Below are 19,103 nucleotides of genomic sequence, written 5' to 3'. Positions count from 1 at the left end.
AATGTGTGCACAAATCTTAATGTGTGATTGTAATTTTATATCAACAGTTTGGACAGGACCCATTTCTTTTAAAACATGACAAGGTCTCTGTTCACAAAGCAAGATTGGAAGAACTTGACTGAGAGCTGAACCCGAGTCAAACACTCATCACTAGGGATGGGTATCAATAAGATTTTATCGATATTGATACTGCTTATCGATACCTGTCATGTCCTCTGTCTGATCAGGTGTTTTCTGTTGTCTTTCTCCTTGTGTGTGTGTTTACGTTTCCCATGTGCGCATCTCTGCCCCACCCCCTTGTTATCCCTTTCATTACCCTTACTAGGTTAACCAGTCTCACATCTAGTTCTCACCTGTTTTCCGTTAGGTAATCAATTACTCCCTCTACTTTAGTTCCCAGTGTTCTCTTGTCCAGTGTCAGATCGTTGTGTGTAATAGCGCTTCGTTTTTGATCTCTTGCTACGTTCTCGAAGCAATAGCCAAGTCTTAGTTCTAGTTTTGTCACAGCTTTGTCTTAGCTCTGTCTCTATAGTTCAGTTTACTCCAACGATCTCATAGTTGGACTCCTATGCTATAGTCTCCTATTTTTCCCTGCTATCACTCTGATAATTCTCCAGGGCTCACCTGCCGGCGTCCCCGACTCTCAACCAGCCTCTCGGCCAGAGAACCGGCAACCTCTTGCTGCCTGCTGCCTCACTCGCCCGGACTCCCACCTCCAACCTACCACAGCGTGGGATTGCGAGCTCTCTGTTCAGATCTCCCTCTCTACCCCGGGAGTCCCTGGCGGCTGCAGACCGGTCCGGCTCACAAGCTACGACCTTACAGCTCTACTATCCTGCTGGCTTCTTCACGCCGCGTCGAGGAGATTCATCCGACGTTGCGTTTGCTCATTGACTGCTTAATCTGTGTTCTCTGGCTGAATAAAGGCTTGTTTGTTTCCCCCCCGCACTTGAGTTCATTCTCGTTCATGACAGATTCCGGTACTTATCAATACTGTTATCGATACCACGCTCTATAATTTGATGCAAAAACACATGATGTGAAAAGATGTTAAACATTTTAAGTTTCTTTATTACAGCTGAGCTTTAGAACTGCAGTTTACAAATGCTTCTGAGCAAACAGAAAATGCCACATAACAAAACGTGTGTGTTCCTTAGCATACCCAGGGCCGGACTTAGGAGGATGGGGGCCCCTGGGCTTGAGTTGTTTTCGGGGCCCCCGTACTATTTAAAATCATATGTTTGTTAGTGTGGCAGTGTTGATGTGATCCGTGTGTTTGCATTTGGGGTGTGGCTACCATTAGTGATGGCCTATCAGCAAATGTCCCTTGGCTATTTAAGGGTGGAGTTATGTCACCTGGGTTGCGTCATTGCTGGAACGGCCCTCGTAGAGTGCACATTCACTGTTTGGTGTGTTTGGCTGGTAGCTGTTGGGCTAGCTGATGGTCTAGCTCATTCAATGCTTTGGTTGGGTGCAGGCTGTCCACTATCCTCAGGTAGGTTAACCTCGCGCTGTAGTTGTGATCGTTTGTATTAGGGCTATGCTAACATGTGCTTCATTCATTGTAGTTTTCATATTCCCATTCTGCTGTACCATTCTCTCGTCTGCCATGATCTGTGCGGTGAGCAATTGTATGGTTTAGGTGGTGTGACGACTAGTTTCTGGAGGACGACGCTGTTGTTTTGCTGCCGTTTACCTTGCTGCTGTGTTGCGTTGCTTCGCTACTTTGTTGCTCGTCTCTTTATTTGGTCTTATTTCCACGCTACTGACTGTGTGAACTGGCGATCGTGATGTCGCCCTACTGACGTTACTTCAAACGTCTTTCTACTCTGTGACGTTGCCACTTACCAATCAATTTGATAGTGGTTTCCTGGGCTCGAATTGGAAAGCCTTTGTGCCAGTTATTTGTTTTTGTTCGAGTTTTCTTTAGGTTTTCTGAGTTTGCTTTTTGATTTGTGTAATGGTTTTTTTGTATTCTGTTATTCATTCTTTTCAGTTGTTTTGTAAAATAATAATAATAATAATAATAATACTTATTATGATAAATCTTGATTTTCTGTTTAGTTTCCTAAGTTGGTCTTTTGATTTGTTTAATTGATTTTGTATTCCGTTATTCATTATTTTCAGCTGTCTTGTATTATTATTAGTATTATTATTATTATTATAAATCTTGGTTTTTTTTGTTTAGTTAAGAGGTTTGATTCTTTTTGTTTTCTTTTGTTGCAGGCCTTGATAGGCCCTGGGGTTGGGAGGCTAGCTGATGTTGACTATTGGTGGTGTCGTACTAAAGTGGAGTGCTGTGTTGCTTCTAACCACTTTTCACTCTTTTGTGTGTATGCACGTGTGTAATTTTAGGATTCTCACTTCAGCTAGCCTACCCTCCTGTTGGTAGGCCTTGGCCTGGTTTGTTTGTTTATTGATCCCTGTGTGAAGTGCAAAGAGTGATTTTTAGCCCAATTGGGCAACCTCGTGAATATCAATATTTTTATATTTATTGGATATCTACTCCTCGTAGGCTTGATTAAAAATTTAGTACATTTTACCCACGTCTCCCCTTCATTCTTGACCCACGAACCTGTGTGCCCTTAGTTTGGGTAGTTATTTGCCCGCTTTTACGGGGTGGCGTAGTCAGCTCTATCTAGTACATTGTGCTCTTGGTAGGGGTGCATTGTCCTGTTAAATTTCCCCACCACAACGCTACATTAGCATTAGTAAATGTTTTTTTCTCCAATGACACTTGTTCATTGGTTTACACGTTTATAATGCTTGTTTTGACAGTGGGGGCCACAAGTGGTGCATTTATAGCGTGTAGGAAGTTTCAAACATACTTAAATGTAAAATCCAGTCAACATTAATAATCAACATTACAATAACAAGGGGACTACAGTTTTTGACATAATCATACAGCCCTACCATTATGTATATTAAAATTAAATTTATTGATTCATAATAAGAAAACTACTAAAAAGGAACAAATGTGTGTGTTTTGCCTGTATTTCTAAAGGATGTTGAGAGATTATACGTCTCGGATCTAAAATTTGTGAACCCCTGCATTAACATGAAACCAACAATGAACAATACAGTCAGCATTTATTAATCTTGTTTATTGTTAGTTAATGCCAAATACAATTGTTCATGTCAGTTCATGGTGCATGTTCAATGTTTTAAAAATATTAGTAAATACTGAAAATAAAGATGAACAAATGCAGACATGTAATCTAATGTTAACAAATTCAACGGTGTAAAGTGTTAAAAATATATTAGTATTCTATTGCAATTCCATCATTAAAGCATATGACAGATCTATGAGTTTGAAATGCACATTAAAATTGTATTCATATAATGAGATGAAACGTCTTATTATGGTTTAAATAGTTTCATAATAATGAGATTGGTCCATCGTTTTGTAAAGTCTAGTTAAATCTTTTAATTACTTTATGACTAACATAACATCATTTTCATGTCAAATTCTTAAATGTAAATCTAAGAGACAGTGTAATGCAGCTCACAGGCCATGAATCCATGAATGGTATATCTGCAAGGTATCATCTTAATTGAGCATTTACATTTTGCCAGATATCTCAACGTCAGAAATGAAATAACTGAAAAGCACTAGCAGTTTGTCCGTTCACGCGTCCCGTAGTTCGGTTGTTTTAACTTTGTTTATTAGTTAGCAGAATGTTTTCATTTTTTATTTACATGGATGGATTTAACAGTGTTTGCATATTATTTACAAGAACCGCTTATGGTCACAGAACGGGAAATATTAGAAATAAACTCTATATTACCAGTTATTATTCAGAGATGTCTGCAGAACACAACACTTTTCATAACACGTTTTTTGTAAAAGCAAAGAAAGTGTAACAACAACAACAACAGCTAGTAGACTCTACTGCATCTACCTGTGGATGAACCGATCTGTCGTGTTCAGTGAGCGGACAGACTATGAGGAGCGAGCGTCAAATGGAAAACGCGGAGTGGAATCATATAGCGGTGTATTCAGAGAAAGTTTTTCGGGGGGATGTGAATCCTCTCTACTCTACTTCGCCTACCAAAGGGCGCCAGCCTGTGAGGGCAAATGGGCAGCGGCTCAAGCCACAGTGCCACCCCGTGAACGCGTTCCGGCTCCTGTCGGTCCGCGAGTTTCAAAGGAGAAATAACTGAAATAAAACCGGAGGGTGGCGGCCTGGCGGGAGATGGGTGTGAAAAACGGGAGTGTTGACAGGTATGCTCTGGATTATCTGCCTAAAGATCAAGGTGTGGTGCCATGGGTGTAAAGAATCATTATTTTCTAAATGCTGTTCTTTCGCGTTCTTGTCTCTCGGTTTTTGGTTTTCTTTAAGCGCGGCACTGCGATTGCGCTTGTCAGCCATTAGAACAAGCGTCTTAGTTAATGAGCAGACAGGTTTCAACTGAGGTAAACATGATGGATAGAATCCACAAATAACCAATCAGGAAACGCCAACATGACTGACGGAACGTTTAGCCAATTAAACGACATCATTCCTTACATAAGGCAGTGCTATTGAACATTGGTAGGCCAATGCACAAAGTTTAAATGAAAAATAAAATGACTGGCATATAACTAAACAAATCAAATGAACGAGAGCAGGCGGGCCCCTGAAGGGCGGGGCCCCTGGGCTGGTGCCCAGTCAAGGCCAATGGTAAGTCCTGCCTTGAGCATACCACTTACGGCACTAAGCATGTGCATAGGAGCACATCATAATGTAATTCAATTTACTTTACATCACTATGGTTATTTGGCTGGTAGACCGTATTTCTTTTCACTAGCACATTTACTTCAATTTACTAAAGTAAGTAAATATACTCCGTGGCCGAATTATTAAAGACAATGTTATAACTTGTTCTCAAATAAAGGACTTTTATTTTGACGGGTGGCCGTAAAGGGGTGATTGACGGAAGCTTCCTGGTTGTGAAACGCAGACGCTGAAAGCTCCACAAGCGCAACCATGCAACACGCAAAACAAGCAGATTACAAATACATCGTGGAAATCATATGGCTCTATATATCACACATACGTCGAGCAAACTTCAGCCATTCGGACATCATTCAGGGATGGAAAATGACAGGCAGCAGCCTCTAATTAGCCATTTAACACCCGAATACACAGAGATAAAACAACGCAAGTATCGATAACAGTATCGTTTGTCATGAAGCTTATGGATACCAGAGTATCGATCCAATTATGTACCGGTTCTCCATACCCATCCCTACTCATAACCCAAACCCATCAATGACTTGAACACAGAGGTACAAAAATGACCCTTCCAAAACAAAGAGGGAAACTAAATTATTTACTATACTATGGTATGGTATAGCATTAATATTTATTTTGGAATTGGCGATGCACATTGATTAAATCTTTTAAAAGTTTCTTAACTGTGCATCTAGCGTTGTCGCTATATCAGATTTTCACTAAACGATTAACATGATCAAAAGGATTCACAATAACAATAATATTGTTATATGAAAAATATTTAAATATATAAATGAATTCACTTTTATTTATTTGGTATTGTCTTTTTTTGGCCAATGAGTGGAGGCCATTGTGAGTGACGTTAAAGATCCAGTGAAATCAAAATCAAGATTTTTTCCTTTTATTAAAAATAAGTTACCCTCAAGGACATCAATAAACTGATATCAGAATCAGAAAGCGCTTTATTGCCAATGTTTGCACATACAAGGAATTTGTTTTGGTGACAGGAGCATCCAGAACACAGAAACAGCAACAACAGTACACAGAGACCATAACACAATAGAATACAGTACACAATGATTTAAATAAGGGCCTATGGGTATAAAAAATTAAGAAATACAATACAATAAACATAAGATAAAGATATAGAGAGTAAAGCTATGTATGTATGTAAATATGTACAAGTAAAAAATAAGAATAGACTATTGTAGTACAAGGTATGTGCTATATACAGCAGAATGAATGAAATATAATTTACAGAAAAAGTTGTATAAAAATAGATAGTGTATTATCTGGAGGATATAATTAATATTGCACTTAATTATTATTGCACAGAGTTATTAATTGCACGGTGTGTAAAAACATTTAACTGTTCAAGAGGTAGATGGCCTGAGGGAAGAAGCTGTTTTTGTGTCTGGTTGTTTTGGTGCTCAGTGCTCTGTAGCGCCGACCAGACGGCAGCATTGTGAAGAGATGATGGCTTGGATGTGAGAGGTCCAGGGTGATTTTCTGAGCCCTTTTCCTCACTCTGGATGTATACAGTTCTTGGAGGGTGGGCAGGGGAGCACCAATGATCTTCTCAGCAGTCCGAACCGTCCTCTGTAGTCTTCTGATGTCTGACTTTGTGGCTGAGCCAAACCAGACAGTGATGGATGTGCAGAGGACAGACTCTATGACAGCTGAGTAAAACTGTTTTAATAGAGTTTGTGGTAGGTTGAACTTCTTCAGCTGATGTAAGAAGTACAACCTTTGCTGGGCTTTTTTAGCAATGGAGCCAATGTGATTGTCCCACTTCAGGTTCTGAGAGATGGTGGTGCCCAGGAACCTGAATGACTCCACTGCTGACACAGTGCTGTTCATGATGGTGAGAGGGGGGAGGGGTTTCTCCTGAAGTCCACAATCGTCTCCACTGTTTTAAGCATGTTCAGCTCCAAGCTGTTATGACTGCACCAGACAGCTAGCTGCTCAGCCTCCTGTCTGTACGCAGACTCATCACCATCCTGGATGAGGCCAATGAGTGTGGTGTCGTCTGCGAACTTCAGAAGTCTGACAGAAGGGTCCTGGGCAGTGCAGTCATTTGTGTACAGGGAGAAGAGCAGTGGGGAGAGAACGCACCCCTGGGGGGCGCCAGTGCTGATTGTGCGGGTGCTGGATGTGAGTTTTCCCATTCTCACTAACTGCTGCCTGTCTGTCAGAAAGCTGGTGATCCACTGACAGATAGAGCCAGGAACAGATAGCTGGGTTAACTTTGTCTGGAGCAGTGATGGGATGATGGTGTTGAAAGCAGAGCTGAAGTCCACAAACAGGATCCTGACATAGGTCCCTGGTCTATCCAGATGTTTCAGGACAAAATGCAGCCCCATGTTAACTGCATCCTCAACAGACCTGTTTGCTCTGTAGGCAAACTGCAGGGGGTCCAGTAAGGGTTCTGTGATGTCCTTCAGATAAGCCAGTACCAGTCTCTCGAATGACTTCATGACCACAGATGTGAGAGCGACGGGTCTGTAGTCATTCAGTCCTGTGATTTTGGGCTTCTTTGGGATGGGGATTATGGTGGAGCGCTTGAAACAGGAAGGAACTGTGCACAGCTCCAGTGATCTGTTGAAGATCTGTGAGAAGATGAAGGCCAGTTGAATAGCACAGCTTTTAAGACAGGCTGGGGAGATACCATCTGGGCCTGGTGCTTTTCTTGTCTTTTGTTTCCTAAAGACTCTGCACACATCCTCTTCACTGATCTGAAGTGTAGGAGGTGGGGTGACTGAAGGTGATAGGTGTTGTGTAGAGAGAATGTCAGAGTTGGAGTGATGTGTAAAGTTAGCATTTTCAAATCTGCAGTAAAAGTCATTCAGATCATTGACCAGGTGTTGATTGCCTGCAAAATTGGGGGATGGTGGCTTGTAGTTGGTGATGTCTTTAAGGCCTTTCCACACAGACGCAGAGTCGTTGGCTGAAAACCGGTTTTCCAACTTTTTAGAGTAGTTTCTCTTAGCCACTCTGATCTCCTTTGTCAATGTGTTCCTAGCCTGCTTGTACAAGACTTTGTACAAGCAGGCTAGCTAATATGCTAATAAGCGCTGACAAAATTCCCCTTCAAATTCCCCCCTAAAACAAAACGTTGTTGGTTATTTTAAAAGGGAGCGGGGTCACTTGCCCTCTCTGCATTTTTCAGTTGAAATGACGTCAACATATCAAATAATGCTGTGTGTTCCAAGGCATTGCAGTGAGGCTTTAAGGGCAAACTGGTGCAATACCACCACCTACAGACTTTAGAATGGTATTGTCACAATATGAATAGTCATAGTTACTAACAGTGTTGGGTGTAACTGGTTACTAAGTAATTCGTTACTGTAATTTAATTACTTTTCCCTTGAAAAAGTAAAGTAAGGGATTACTCTTATTTTTTCTGTAATTTAATTACAGTTACTTCTGATGTAATTAAACTAAATACTTTGTGTAATATATGTGTGTGCAATAGTGGAATTAACATAAAAATTCAAAGTCTAACTTTAAAATCCGTGCTTTAATGTATAATTCTCACATTTGTAATACAATGAATTAAAAGAGCCATTGCATGTCTATCCTTGAATCACTTAACTAATCAAGGTTGGTATAGGATATAGAAAGTAATTAGTAATAAGTAACTAAATACTTGTTGGACAGAGTAATTTGTACAGTAATCTAATTACACTGTTGAATATGTAATTAGTAACTAGTAATTAATTACTGTTTCAGAGTAACTTACCCAACACTGGTTACTAATACATGATTTTCAATACTTGTATATTGTGACACCCCTAGCTGCTTCCACAAATGCTACCACATATACATATCAACACATTTGATGTTATTTTAGTGAGGCAGCTATATTAACTGGCCTCAAGGCAAATCAAATAACTGCTGTGAAATCTTGGGCTTGTCCACATAATGTTAATGACAGGTGAAAACACCTATTTGAATAAATCCACAAGAATCTGAGTTTCTGTACCTTTGAAGAGGCTTCATGTGAAATCTGTTACTTTATGAATATGAATACGAAAGCATCACATACTTGTCATACAGCACAATGTCAGGAATCCAGATTGAGTCTGAGGGAATTCTGATGGAGGTGATTCCCAGGTAATCATCTGGATTCCATCTGAGCTTCATGTCTGTCCACTCCTGAGTTCAGACAGAAAGAGATTCATGTTCAAAGCTGCTCACCACTCACAACCTATAACCTCTCTGTCAGGAATACAGGAATGTGATTGGTCAACCACCTCATCTAGCAGCCAAATAATACAGTTTATCATGAGATTAGTGTGTTCTGCTTTACCTGCTTAATCCAAACATTGGTGGTCATCAGCTGGTTCTTCTCATCCTATCAAGTGAAACCGCAGTTGTTAAAGATGTTCTGTGAGCCCCTTGTTTCTCACTGTATGTTCTCAGAGACCCTAATGATCACTGCTGCTCACCACATCCACCAGCTGAGAGATAGCCAGTCCAAATTTCACCTGCACCGTTCCATTCAGATCCTCCACTGGTCTCACCCATTTCTGATAGTTCCTGAAGAGTCTTTTAAAAAGTTGGTCCTCTGTCTTGGCATAGCAAGACAGCACTGGAGGCCCTTAAACAAAACAAGGAGGATCAGTCGGAGGGGCTCGCACATTAAACATCAAAATTAAGCTAATGACACTAAAAACACTTCAGGTAAGAATCAGGTCTCGCATTGCTGCTTTTAAAGGATAGGATTGTGTACCTGTCACTGCTATGAACATATTCTGACCAACAGAATAAGGCTTAAACCTCTGTTGAGAAAAGCAGCATATGCAGGTTAGGTATGTTTTGAAGCAAGGTTTAGGCTGGTCCTGGGCGAGGAGTTAGCTGCTTGGGACCAGCTTAGGACCAGCACATGACCAGTTTAAACCAGCTCAAACCAGCTGCCCAGCTACCATGCTTCAAGACATACCTAACCAGCACATGCTGCTTTTTTCAACAGGGACAGTTATGCACATCATATGTTTTTATCGAACTAAACAAAATCAAAAATGTGTCACACAAACTTTTCTATTTGCCTCAACCGACGACATCTCAGTAATCTGTTCTGCTTGCTTTCCATTGCTGCAGCGTGAACGGTCTTTTCAAAAAATGCTCTTTTTCTCTGAAATGTACATTACGTTTTCACAATACAATCTTTTACCTTAAAATGTCCTCATGAAATGTTGCTAACCAAAGGGTGACCAGGCAACACACTGACTTTGATTTCTGCATTTATGTAAACGTCTGCTTAATAAACTCTAATGAAGTCCATTTGACATTGTGTGTGACTGGATCTCTTATTATTCTGACATCTCATGTGATTAGATTTGACTTCCACAGTCACTGGGGTAAACCAAATGTGATTTACAGAACACATGTTCTATTTCTGCGCTGGAGTTACCGATGGAGATTTATGGACCTCTGGATGAAAAACTGGCTTGGCAGATCTGGGTTTTGTTGGAAAAGATGCTCTGCTGGAACATTCAATTCAATTCAATTTTATTTATATAGCGCTTTTCACAATGTGCATTGTTCCAAAGCAGCTTTACAGGAGCAAATAAGAAAAACACAGAAAGGTAAAACACAGCACAGTGCATGGTGTTTATAGACCAAGCAAGATCATTATAATAAATAATATCTAATAAATAAATGAATAAATAAATAAATAAATGCAGTCTCCCGGTGAGCAAGCCAACACTGCACTGCTCTGCTGTGGCGAGGAACCCAAACTCCAATGCTGAATAATGGAGAAAAAAAAACCTCGGGAGAAACCAGGCTCAGCCGGGAGGGCCAGATCTCCTCTGACGTGTCATAGCTGCACTCAGTGACCCCGACCAAAGCCACCGAGCAACGTCCACGAAGAACAGGGAGAGCCCACGAGCCGCGACCCAGGAAGCCCCACCCGCCGAAACCGTGCAGGTCCAACCCGGTCCCATTCCGCGATCAACAACAGACAACAGAGGAACAACCAGGGAAAAGTAGTAATGGCATAATTAACTTTATTCCTCTGTTGTCCGACATCGACCACAAAACAAGACCAACCAGACCAGACCCACACAGTCCCAACAAATGAAACGCCCCGAACCACAACCAACAAGCCCCCCCACTCCCTACAACACCCACCCAGCTACCTCCAATCAAAGTCACTGAGTGCAGCCATAACTTCAAACTGCTGTCGTGTGATGTAAGTTTAGCATTAAATACCAAGTATTGTAAATTTAGCATTTATGTGACAGGTAGTCCGTCTTTGCTCTCGGTTGGGGATGGAATTGTCTGAGCTGGGCCGGCCAGATGGTCGCCTTTTTCTTGGGTGGTGATGGAATTGCCTTGGATGGAGCTGGATGGTCAGTCAGTCCGCAGGCTCTCGCAGGAGGATGGCACGGGATTTTCAGATGTAGCTGGCGTAATCTCTAGTTGTGGATGGGCATATGACGTTCATCTGGGTCTGGCGGAATCTCTCCCTACCTCGGGATGGGCATCCCGAGGCGAGGGCAGAGGCAGAAAGAGAATAATTAGCGTAGCTGCTGTTCATTAGCTATGTATTAGTGAATGCTTGGCTGAAAAGATGTGTCTTTAATCTAGATTTAAATTGGGAGAGTGTGTCTGACCCTCGAATAGTATCGGGGAGGCTATTCCAGAGTTTAGGTGCTACGTATGAGAAAGCTCTACCCCCTTTGGTGGATTTAGTTATTCTAGGTGTTATCAAAAGTCTGGAGTTTTGAGATCTTAGAGAGCGTGATGGGTTGTAGTGTGGTAGAAGCTCTGTTATGTAGGTAGGGGCTAAACCATTTAAGGCTTTATAAGTAATTAAAAGAACTTTAAAGTCAATACGATACTTAATGGGTAACCAGTGAAGGGTTGATAACATTGGGGTTATGTGATCGTATTTTCTGGACCTGGTTAGAACTCTGGCAGCTGCGTTCTGAACTAACTGTAGTTTGTTTATTGATGATGCAGGACAACCACTAAGCAGTGCATTACAGTAATCAAGTCTTGAGGTCACAAATGCATGAATGAGCTTCTCTGCATCAGCCACACATAAAATATTTCGCAATTTGGCAACATTTCTAAGGTGGAAGAAGGCTCTCTAAGATCTCAAAACTCCAGACTTTTGATAACACCTAGAATAACTAAATCCACCAAAGGGGGTAGAGCTTTCTCACACGTAGCACCTAAACTCTGGAATAGCCTCCCCGATACTATTCGAGGGTCTTTAATCTAGATTTAAATTGGGAGAGTGTGTCTGACCCTCGAATAGTATCGGGGAGGCTATTCCAGAGTTTAGGTGCTACGTGTGAGAAAGCTCTACCCCCTTTGGTGGATTTAGTTATTCTAGGTGTTATCAAAAGTCTGGAGTTTTGAGATCTTAGAGAGCGTGATGGGTTGTAGTGTGGTAGTGTCATGTCACGATGGCATCTTTGATGCGTACATAGGCATCTTACTACAGTATGTTTTAGAATAAGGCTTGTATGTTTGCATAAACTTGCTCAATGTGGCCTTTGTTCAACAGGATACTATCAGACACTTCTATGAGATTTCCACATCTAAAATTCAGACAGGGCTTTTCATTTCAGTGCTACAGTATATGCCCTATAGCAGCTGAATGGCAGAATCCGTCATCTGGCTTTCCCAAGGGAAAGATTTCAACACGGTCACGTATAAAACACGTTCAGGTACATTTCTGCTGAGAAAGGTCGTAAATTGGTTGATTCATTTAATGTCTCTTATTTATGACCACATTATGACATGACTGTGATTTTTGGCCCGAATGTCAGTTTCAATGCTTATAAAGCCTGATGTTATTTTACTCATAACACCACAGCTAACCCCGGACAATAATCCAGTTCCAGCTGATTTTCACCTAAATCAATATCTGAGGTTCTGCTCTCCTTCTCTCGATCAATATGAAGCTGATGAGGAGATTAATTATTTCTCAGATCTCACTGTCCAAAAAAATGCAAAAAAACAGGGAATAAAAATACAATACAAACGTTTCAGCTATTTGCCTTCGTCAGCGTAGTCCATACAAAAACTCTTTCAATTATACAGTCAATGCATGATTATCATCAGGTGAACATTACAGAGATTACAGAGACTACCCCTAAATGCATAGTTTTAATGATAAAATATTACATTCAGAGTCACAGATCTCTTAAACACATACGTAATTCAACAAGGACTGTCCAAAAAACAATCGATTACTATCGATAAAATGTCTGGCGATCGGCGAGGCTACATCACGTATGTGTTCAGTTACTCTGATTCTTAACGATCTCAAAGTTTTCCCCACACTGTAAAACCCGACAAGTTCAGTTAACTCAAAAAAATAGTTGAAACAGATTACATCGAAAATTTTAAGTCATAGTAACTTAATTTTTTTTAAGTTATATTAAATGTATATTTTTAAGTGTCTGTTACTATATAATGTTATGTTATTTTAGCTAGGTATTTTGAGTTTACAGTACATATTTATATTGGGTACAGATAACTTGAACATTTTCATTACTTATAAAATTAAATATTTGCATTCTTACTATCAAATTGTTCATTTTATGTTAACTTAATTTTTTTACATTAATTGGACACTCCTACACTGTCCTAGAATTATAATCCTCCTATAATTTAAAACTTTGTATTTAATTGAATAAGGCATAATACCCACAGAGACTTCAGTGCAAGTAACTTGTTTATTAACCAAATATGAAGTTCCAGAAAAATGTGTAATATCTCGTATAGTTTCAATGTAAACAAATACAAAGTAAAATACTCAGACACATGAATGTGCCATGTGTAAACATTTGTAAATTGCATCTTGACATTCAACATCAGGATCACTATTTTTAAGTTTTCTAAAACAATTATTTAAAACAACATTTAACTGTAACATGTATTTAAGAACAGTTACATTTTGATAATTACATAAATACAGATGTAATAAGTGTAACACATATTACAAATATTGTAATAGCTTATCTATAAGTGTGTTGTTATGTACACAAAATAAAGCAGAAATGTGTGTACTGCAATGTAAACAGATGCAGAATCTCTCAGCCACATCAATGTACAAGTATCCCATGCGAACATTCAGTCCTTCAATGAGCATCTAGCATTACAACTACTACAATATGAACAATTCTGTAAGAGGTTTAATATACAAAAAAAGGCAAAAGTATGGCAATGTGCAATTGTCTACTGCAAGCAAGCCATCATTTAACTTGCATTTAACCCTAACAACTCTCACATCGACCTGTTCCACGTGCAAACATGGCATCCCTCAACTTAACATCATTAAATTTTTAAACAAAGATAGGGCAATGTGCAAATGCCTAATGCAAGCACACCATTCCACCTACACTTTCTGAAAAACATATATAATACACACGGGTAATTGACATGTGTAAATGTGTCCTATGGTGTGACATTGCAAAGATTCAGAAATAAATAACATGAGAAAGAGTTATCTTTACTGTTAAGAGTTACAAATACCATTAGAGATTAAAAATTATTTTAAATATTTTTTTTCTAAATTTCTGCTGTCATACCATAGAACACATTTAGGATATTTGTCAATGCCAATATATGTATTAGACATATAAACATATTACACAGGTATAAAAAAGTGCAAAACAGGACATCATTCAACTTTAACTCGAAAACATTAAAACTTCAAAAACAATACCTTTAAAACCCATCTGTTAGATGTTTTACAGCAAGAAAAACAAATGTGCTTACTCAACTGCCAACAGGTCATTTTTCAGACTCAAAACTCTAGGCCTCAACTTTCCATCCTCAACACCCATCAACACCTTTTGGATGAAGTCGAATGTGTTGAGCAGCGTTTTTGGATAGTCAAGGTGCAGGGTGTACGTAAGTGCAAAGAGAATGACAAATGCATCAGCCAGTGTGGAGGACTCAAGAACAATGTCACCCTCTAGCACAACTGCAATCCTCTCTGTGCAGAAAAAATTGGCATCTGATGAAGTTTGATTGATTAGGAGGAGCCCAAGTGGTACATCAATGATGTCCGGTTCATAAGACAGCATCACCTAAAGACAACAAGAGAAACAATTACCCATTACAAAAAAAATCTTAAAGCTGACACCAAACCTGCAGTCAAATACCAGGACAGTCCAAAAAAGGCAAACACAATCACAATCCACATATCCATTAATCACAATCAGATCATAGGTGTGTTCAAATGTGACAGCAATTATGTTAATAAACTATAGACACTTCTGAATATGCACACTTACGTCCCACATCTTGAAAAAGCTGACATCACTCTCTTGCATATACGGAGGGAGAGCCCGGAGTACAGCAGCACGTCTAACATGGACATCAACTTGATCCTTTAAGTGTGAGAAATTTTTTTAATTCAGTATGGATGCTAATCAGTATAGCCTCACAACACTATTCATGAACCAACCATGAGAGTTCAACCAAAGATAATAAGAACCTTTAACAGGCATCAAGAATTGTAACCAACTGACCTGGAGGTCATAAATCCTGAAGAGCTGATCCATGACTTCAGATGCTTTTCCTGTCCGAGAAGAATTTTCCGATAAAGGCTCTGAAGCCAGGGGGTATTTTGGTCCAGTTGAGCAAAGAAACGATTCTTTAGGTTGACATTTGTCACTCTATGAAACTCAGCACAGATCTGTAAAAAAAGGTGCATTATTTAAAACGGTGTATATGTGGCCCAATCTCCAAAAACATTTACAAAAGGAAACATTTCATTTTAGACTATGAACATTTGACACAGCTCAGGAGGATTCTGAGGAGAGTCAGCAGCTTCAACTTCAACCCAGCATTGTGGGTCTGTCGGTTTCTGTTAAGATAATATCATTCTTAAAATTTGACACGTGAGCATCAGCATCTGGATGATCCCTACTTTTGTGGGCATTGAAAGAGGTATACACATTACTGCGGTAGCGACAGTTTTGCAATGGACAATCCACCATCTCATGTTGTTTTAAATGTGCCCTGAAATGACTGAGAATAGTTTTCCCATTAAATGGCTGCTTGAATCCACATTTAAGACAGATGAAAGAAACACTTTCCATTGGATTCACATCATGCTCCATCCGAGTATGTATTCGTGATAAGTGTATTTTTAATGCATTTACAGTCTGAAATGTGACGACACAGTCATCATAGACACATGGTAATGGACTGACTGAGGAAACACTGCTATGATGTAAACGATAATGTTCCAGTACATGTGCCCTTTTATCAAAGGCAGCAGCACAAAGTCTGCACCTCCAAGCCATTGGATTTTTGCTTAAATGGTTAACAGTACACTGTTCTCATTCACATTTTAGTCACTATATTGCAATGTGTCCATTGTTGTTAATAGTTTTTCAACATACCACACTTAAAACTCTGTTTGTTGGCCAGCTGCTTCAGCTTTAACCTAAAAAAGTAAGATTTCAAAAGTTAGTTAGTTTGCAATGTTCACAAAAAAAGTGTACAGTCAGCTAATTAAAATGTTAAAAGCAGCACAGAAATGTCTCATCTTAATAACACAAGCACTTCCGCATGGACATTGCCAAACTAAAACTGTACTTAATGCATTTATCCCTGTGGTACAATAAAAGTTCAAGTAACGTTAACAAACTCCGTAAAAAATATTAAAACAAGCCTATAACTTAAAGGGTAAAATAACGTAATAAAGACAGCTTGTTTTAACATTGATACTCAGGTAAACGTGCCAAGCCGACAAATTCGTTTCAAATGATCTAAATTTACGAAAACAATATAGGGACAACTGAAACCACACATGAGAGCGTGTGTGAACTGCAGCATGATTGACTAGAGTGGCTAACGGCCTCCAATTTATGCATGTTTGTTACCTTGTCATTCCCGCCATAACGTTACTTGATCAAATGTGCGTCACCACAAATTTTAGTTTTTTGTGTCCCGCAAAAAACGCGAACCCCAACTGTGTGACTATGTTTAACAACGATTATGTCATGCCCTCCCTAATTAAATGATTACTGGCTTACTAGTTTGAGATGCACATCACATTTACATGTAAAGGCATAAAACCCATATCCACTTTCAAGACACCAAGTTTACTTCATGCAGATAATTGTACAACGACAGTAAAATATAGTGTTAACAGATTACTTACCAGATTGACGCGCCCAAAACCAAAATCGATATAACAGCAGACAACGTGGTCAAACCAGAGTATAACTTTGTCCGATGATCTTCGTAAAATTGCTGCATGCTACAACGCGTGTCGTCTCAGTAGTATTCACAGAAACTCTCACCGTGAAATCTTCCTTTTCGCTATATCTAGGCGATTTTCTCAACTTTTCTCTACAAAAAACCTCGCATCCGAGGCAAGCAGACGAAAATGGCGAACTCTCTCCCAGGTGAAGAAGATGAAGCACGTACGTTGTACGCACATGCGTGTGACGTCAAACGGGATCAAGTTAAACTTTCTGAGTTCAATGACAAAATTCAATTAAAGCGGTTGAGCACTATAAACTTAACATAAAAAAAATGTACACATGACGCAGAAAATTTGAGACTAATGAACTTTTTACATTTTTTAAGTTATCACAACCTATTTTCTTTATCAAACCTTTACTGTTCGGGTTTACAGTGCACACACATTTTTAGACATGGACATTGAAGTAAGTCAATTACGTTTTTTGTGGAACATGTAATGCAAGATTTTATTTGATAAACACTTTTCGTTCACATACATGTAAAGTCCTTACACTGTAATATAGAAGTACTTTTAACAATAGATTTAATTTGATAACTGTTTCTCGTGTATGTTGAAGTATAATTAACTGTTTTTTTCTTTCTTTGAGTACTGTTTAATAATTGAGTTCCATTTGATTGTTTTGCTTTGTCTAATGCTGACTGAAACCACGTCTTTGGATACAGATCTCACTGTCACAATCAATCTGTACTACCTCATTAAAGTATAATAAGTGTTAGGAGAACAAATGTATAATTGTATCTTTTAAAGTACTCAGAATCATTCCAGACACAATCTGATTCACACATGCACATAATGTTACAACAACAATACTAATGTAAGTAATCTTCTCAACAAAAAAAACTTTCCAAAGTTATTGCAGAGAGAAGTAGAGGGTTCTGACATAGGATACACAGTGGGATTTAAAACAGAGTTAATATAGAAAAAAGTACTTGAGGTTTGTGACAGTTGTTTGTAATAAAATTGGACATATTTGCTGTAGATTCAGATGTAAGATGGTCAGGACTGAAAGTGACAGGGTATTGTCCAGAGAGGGAATTTTAATGGTTATGGAAGTTCTTTAGATTATTTTCATATTTTATCCACCTAATAAATTCCAAATATGCACACTCCATACATAAATACAGTGTTTTTTCTGTGTTACGGCCTGGCTCATATAAAACCCGCAACATAAAAAAAGGGGGAGACGCACAACAAAGTAAAGTTTTGTATCAAAGTATAACTTATTTAAGAATAAAGTTATAGTTTTGTCTAGGGAAAAAGGGAAAAAAATAATAATTAAATGTTAGGTAAATGCAATGCATGAATCAATACAACAGGAAAGATAAATTAGACCAAAGGAGGAGCAAACAAAGAATGTGTGATAACTAAAAAAAATAGTAACCAACCCAATCTCCTCCAGAGAGGGGAAACAAAGAACCTCTTATGCCCCATACCTGTGTCCCATGGGTACTTAATTAACTGATTAAGCCACACAGGCCAAACCCTGCCCGTGCACTGACAGAGAACAGCCTAAAGAGGGCACAGGGGGGGGGGTCGTAACATCTACATCTAATATTATAAGTAACCTGCTAGGATTCGCAGTGAATTTCTACCATTTCCAATACTGCTTACAACATATTACTTGATCATTAATTGAAACATTGTTTTTGTATTCTAAGCGTGAAATTGTGAAAGAAGCAACAAATGAATCTAATTGAGTAACACATGACTTGTTAAAATCAAAACGTGGGTAGAAGCAGCACTAATGCTTCATTGATGGAGTATGTCATATGTGTAGTTTATTTATTTGATAGGAACAATTTATGTTCATGAACATTAGTAGAAAATACTACATGTCAGATTATAACAACATTGATATGAATTTACATCCAAATCCATCCAAGTCACCACATCATGGTCAATCACTACAAAATCTAGGGCCTAGATTAACGAGCACATTATGTTACAAGAAAAGAGAATTGTAAGGGTCAACTCAGTTCAAACTACATTCTTAAGAAAACCAAAGCTATGAGGTCAAGAAGACAACATCATTGACTATGTTTACATGCCTCAACAAATACATTTGCCGTCAATCCTTAACGGAGGTCATGTCTGACGCTTGGCTCTGAGGTGATGGTCATAGTGACAAC

The 19,103-nt window shown here is 39.1% G+C and overlaps 1 protein-coding gene across 1 annotated transcript in view; it reads right to left on the bottom strand.

Annotated features, from left to right (window-relative positions):
• The window catches only part of chrna5 (cholinergic receptor, nicotinic, alpha 5), a 35,978-nt gene that overhangs the window by 1,670 nt on the left and 15,205 nt on the right, over nucleotides 1–19,103 (bottom strand). The window contains 3 exon segments of the mRNA XM_057348052.1: nucleotides 8,767–8,876; nucleotides 9,031–9,075; nucleotides 9,170–9,321. Of these exon segments, the coding sequence (XP_057204035.1) occupies nucleotides 8,767–8,876; nucleotides 9,031–9,075; nucleotides 9,170–9,321 (307 nt within the window).

This window comes from Triplophysa rosa, linkage group LG12 (assembly GCF_024868665.1).
Source record: "Triplophysa rosa linkage group LG12, Trosa_1v2, whole genome shotgun sequence".
NCBI classification, from domain to species: Eukaryota; Metazoa; Chordata; class Actinopteri; order Cypriniformes; family Nemacheilidae; genus Triplophysa; species Triplophysa rosa.
The sequence above is the reverse complement of the archived record's forward strand: the minus strand, read 5'-3'. Positions and strand labels throughout refer to the sequence as shown.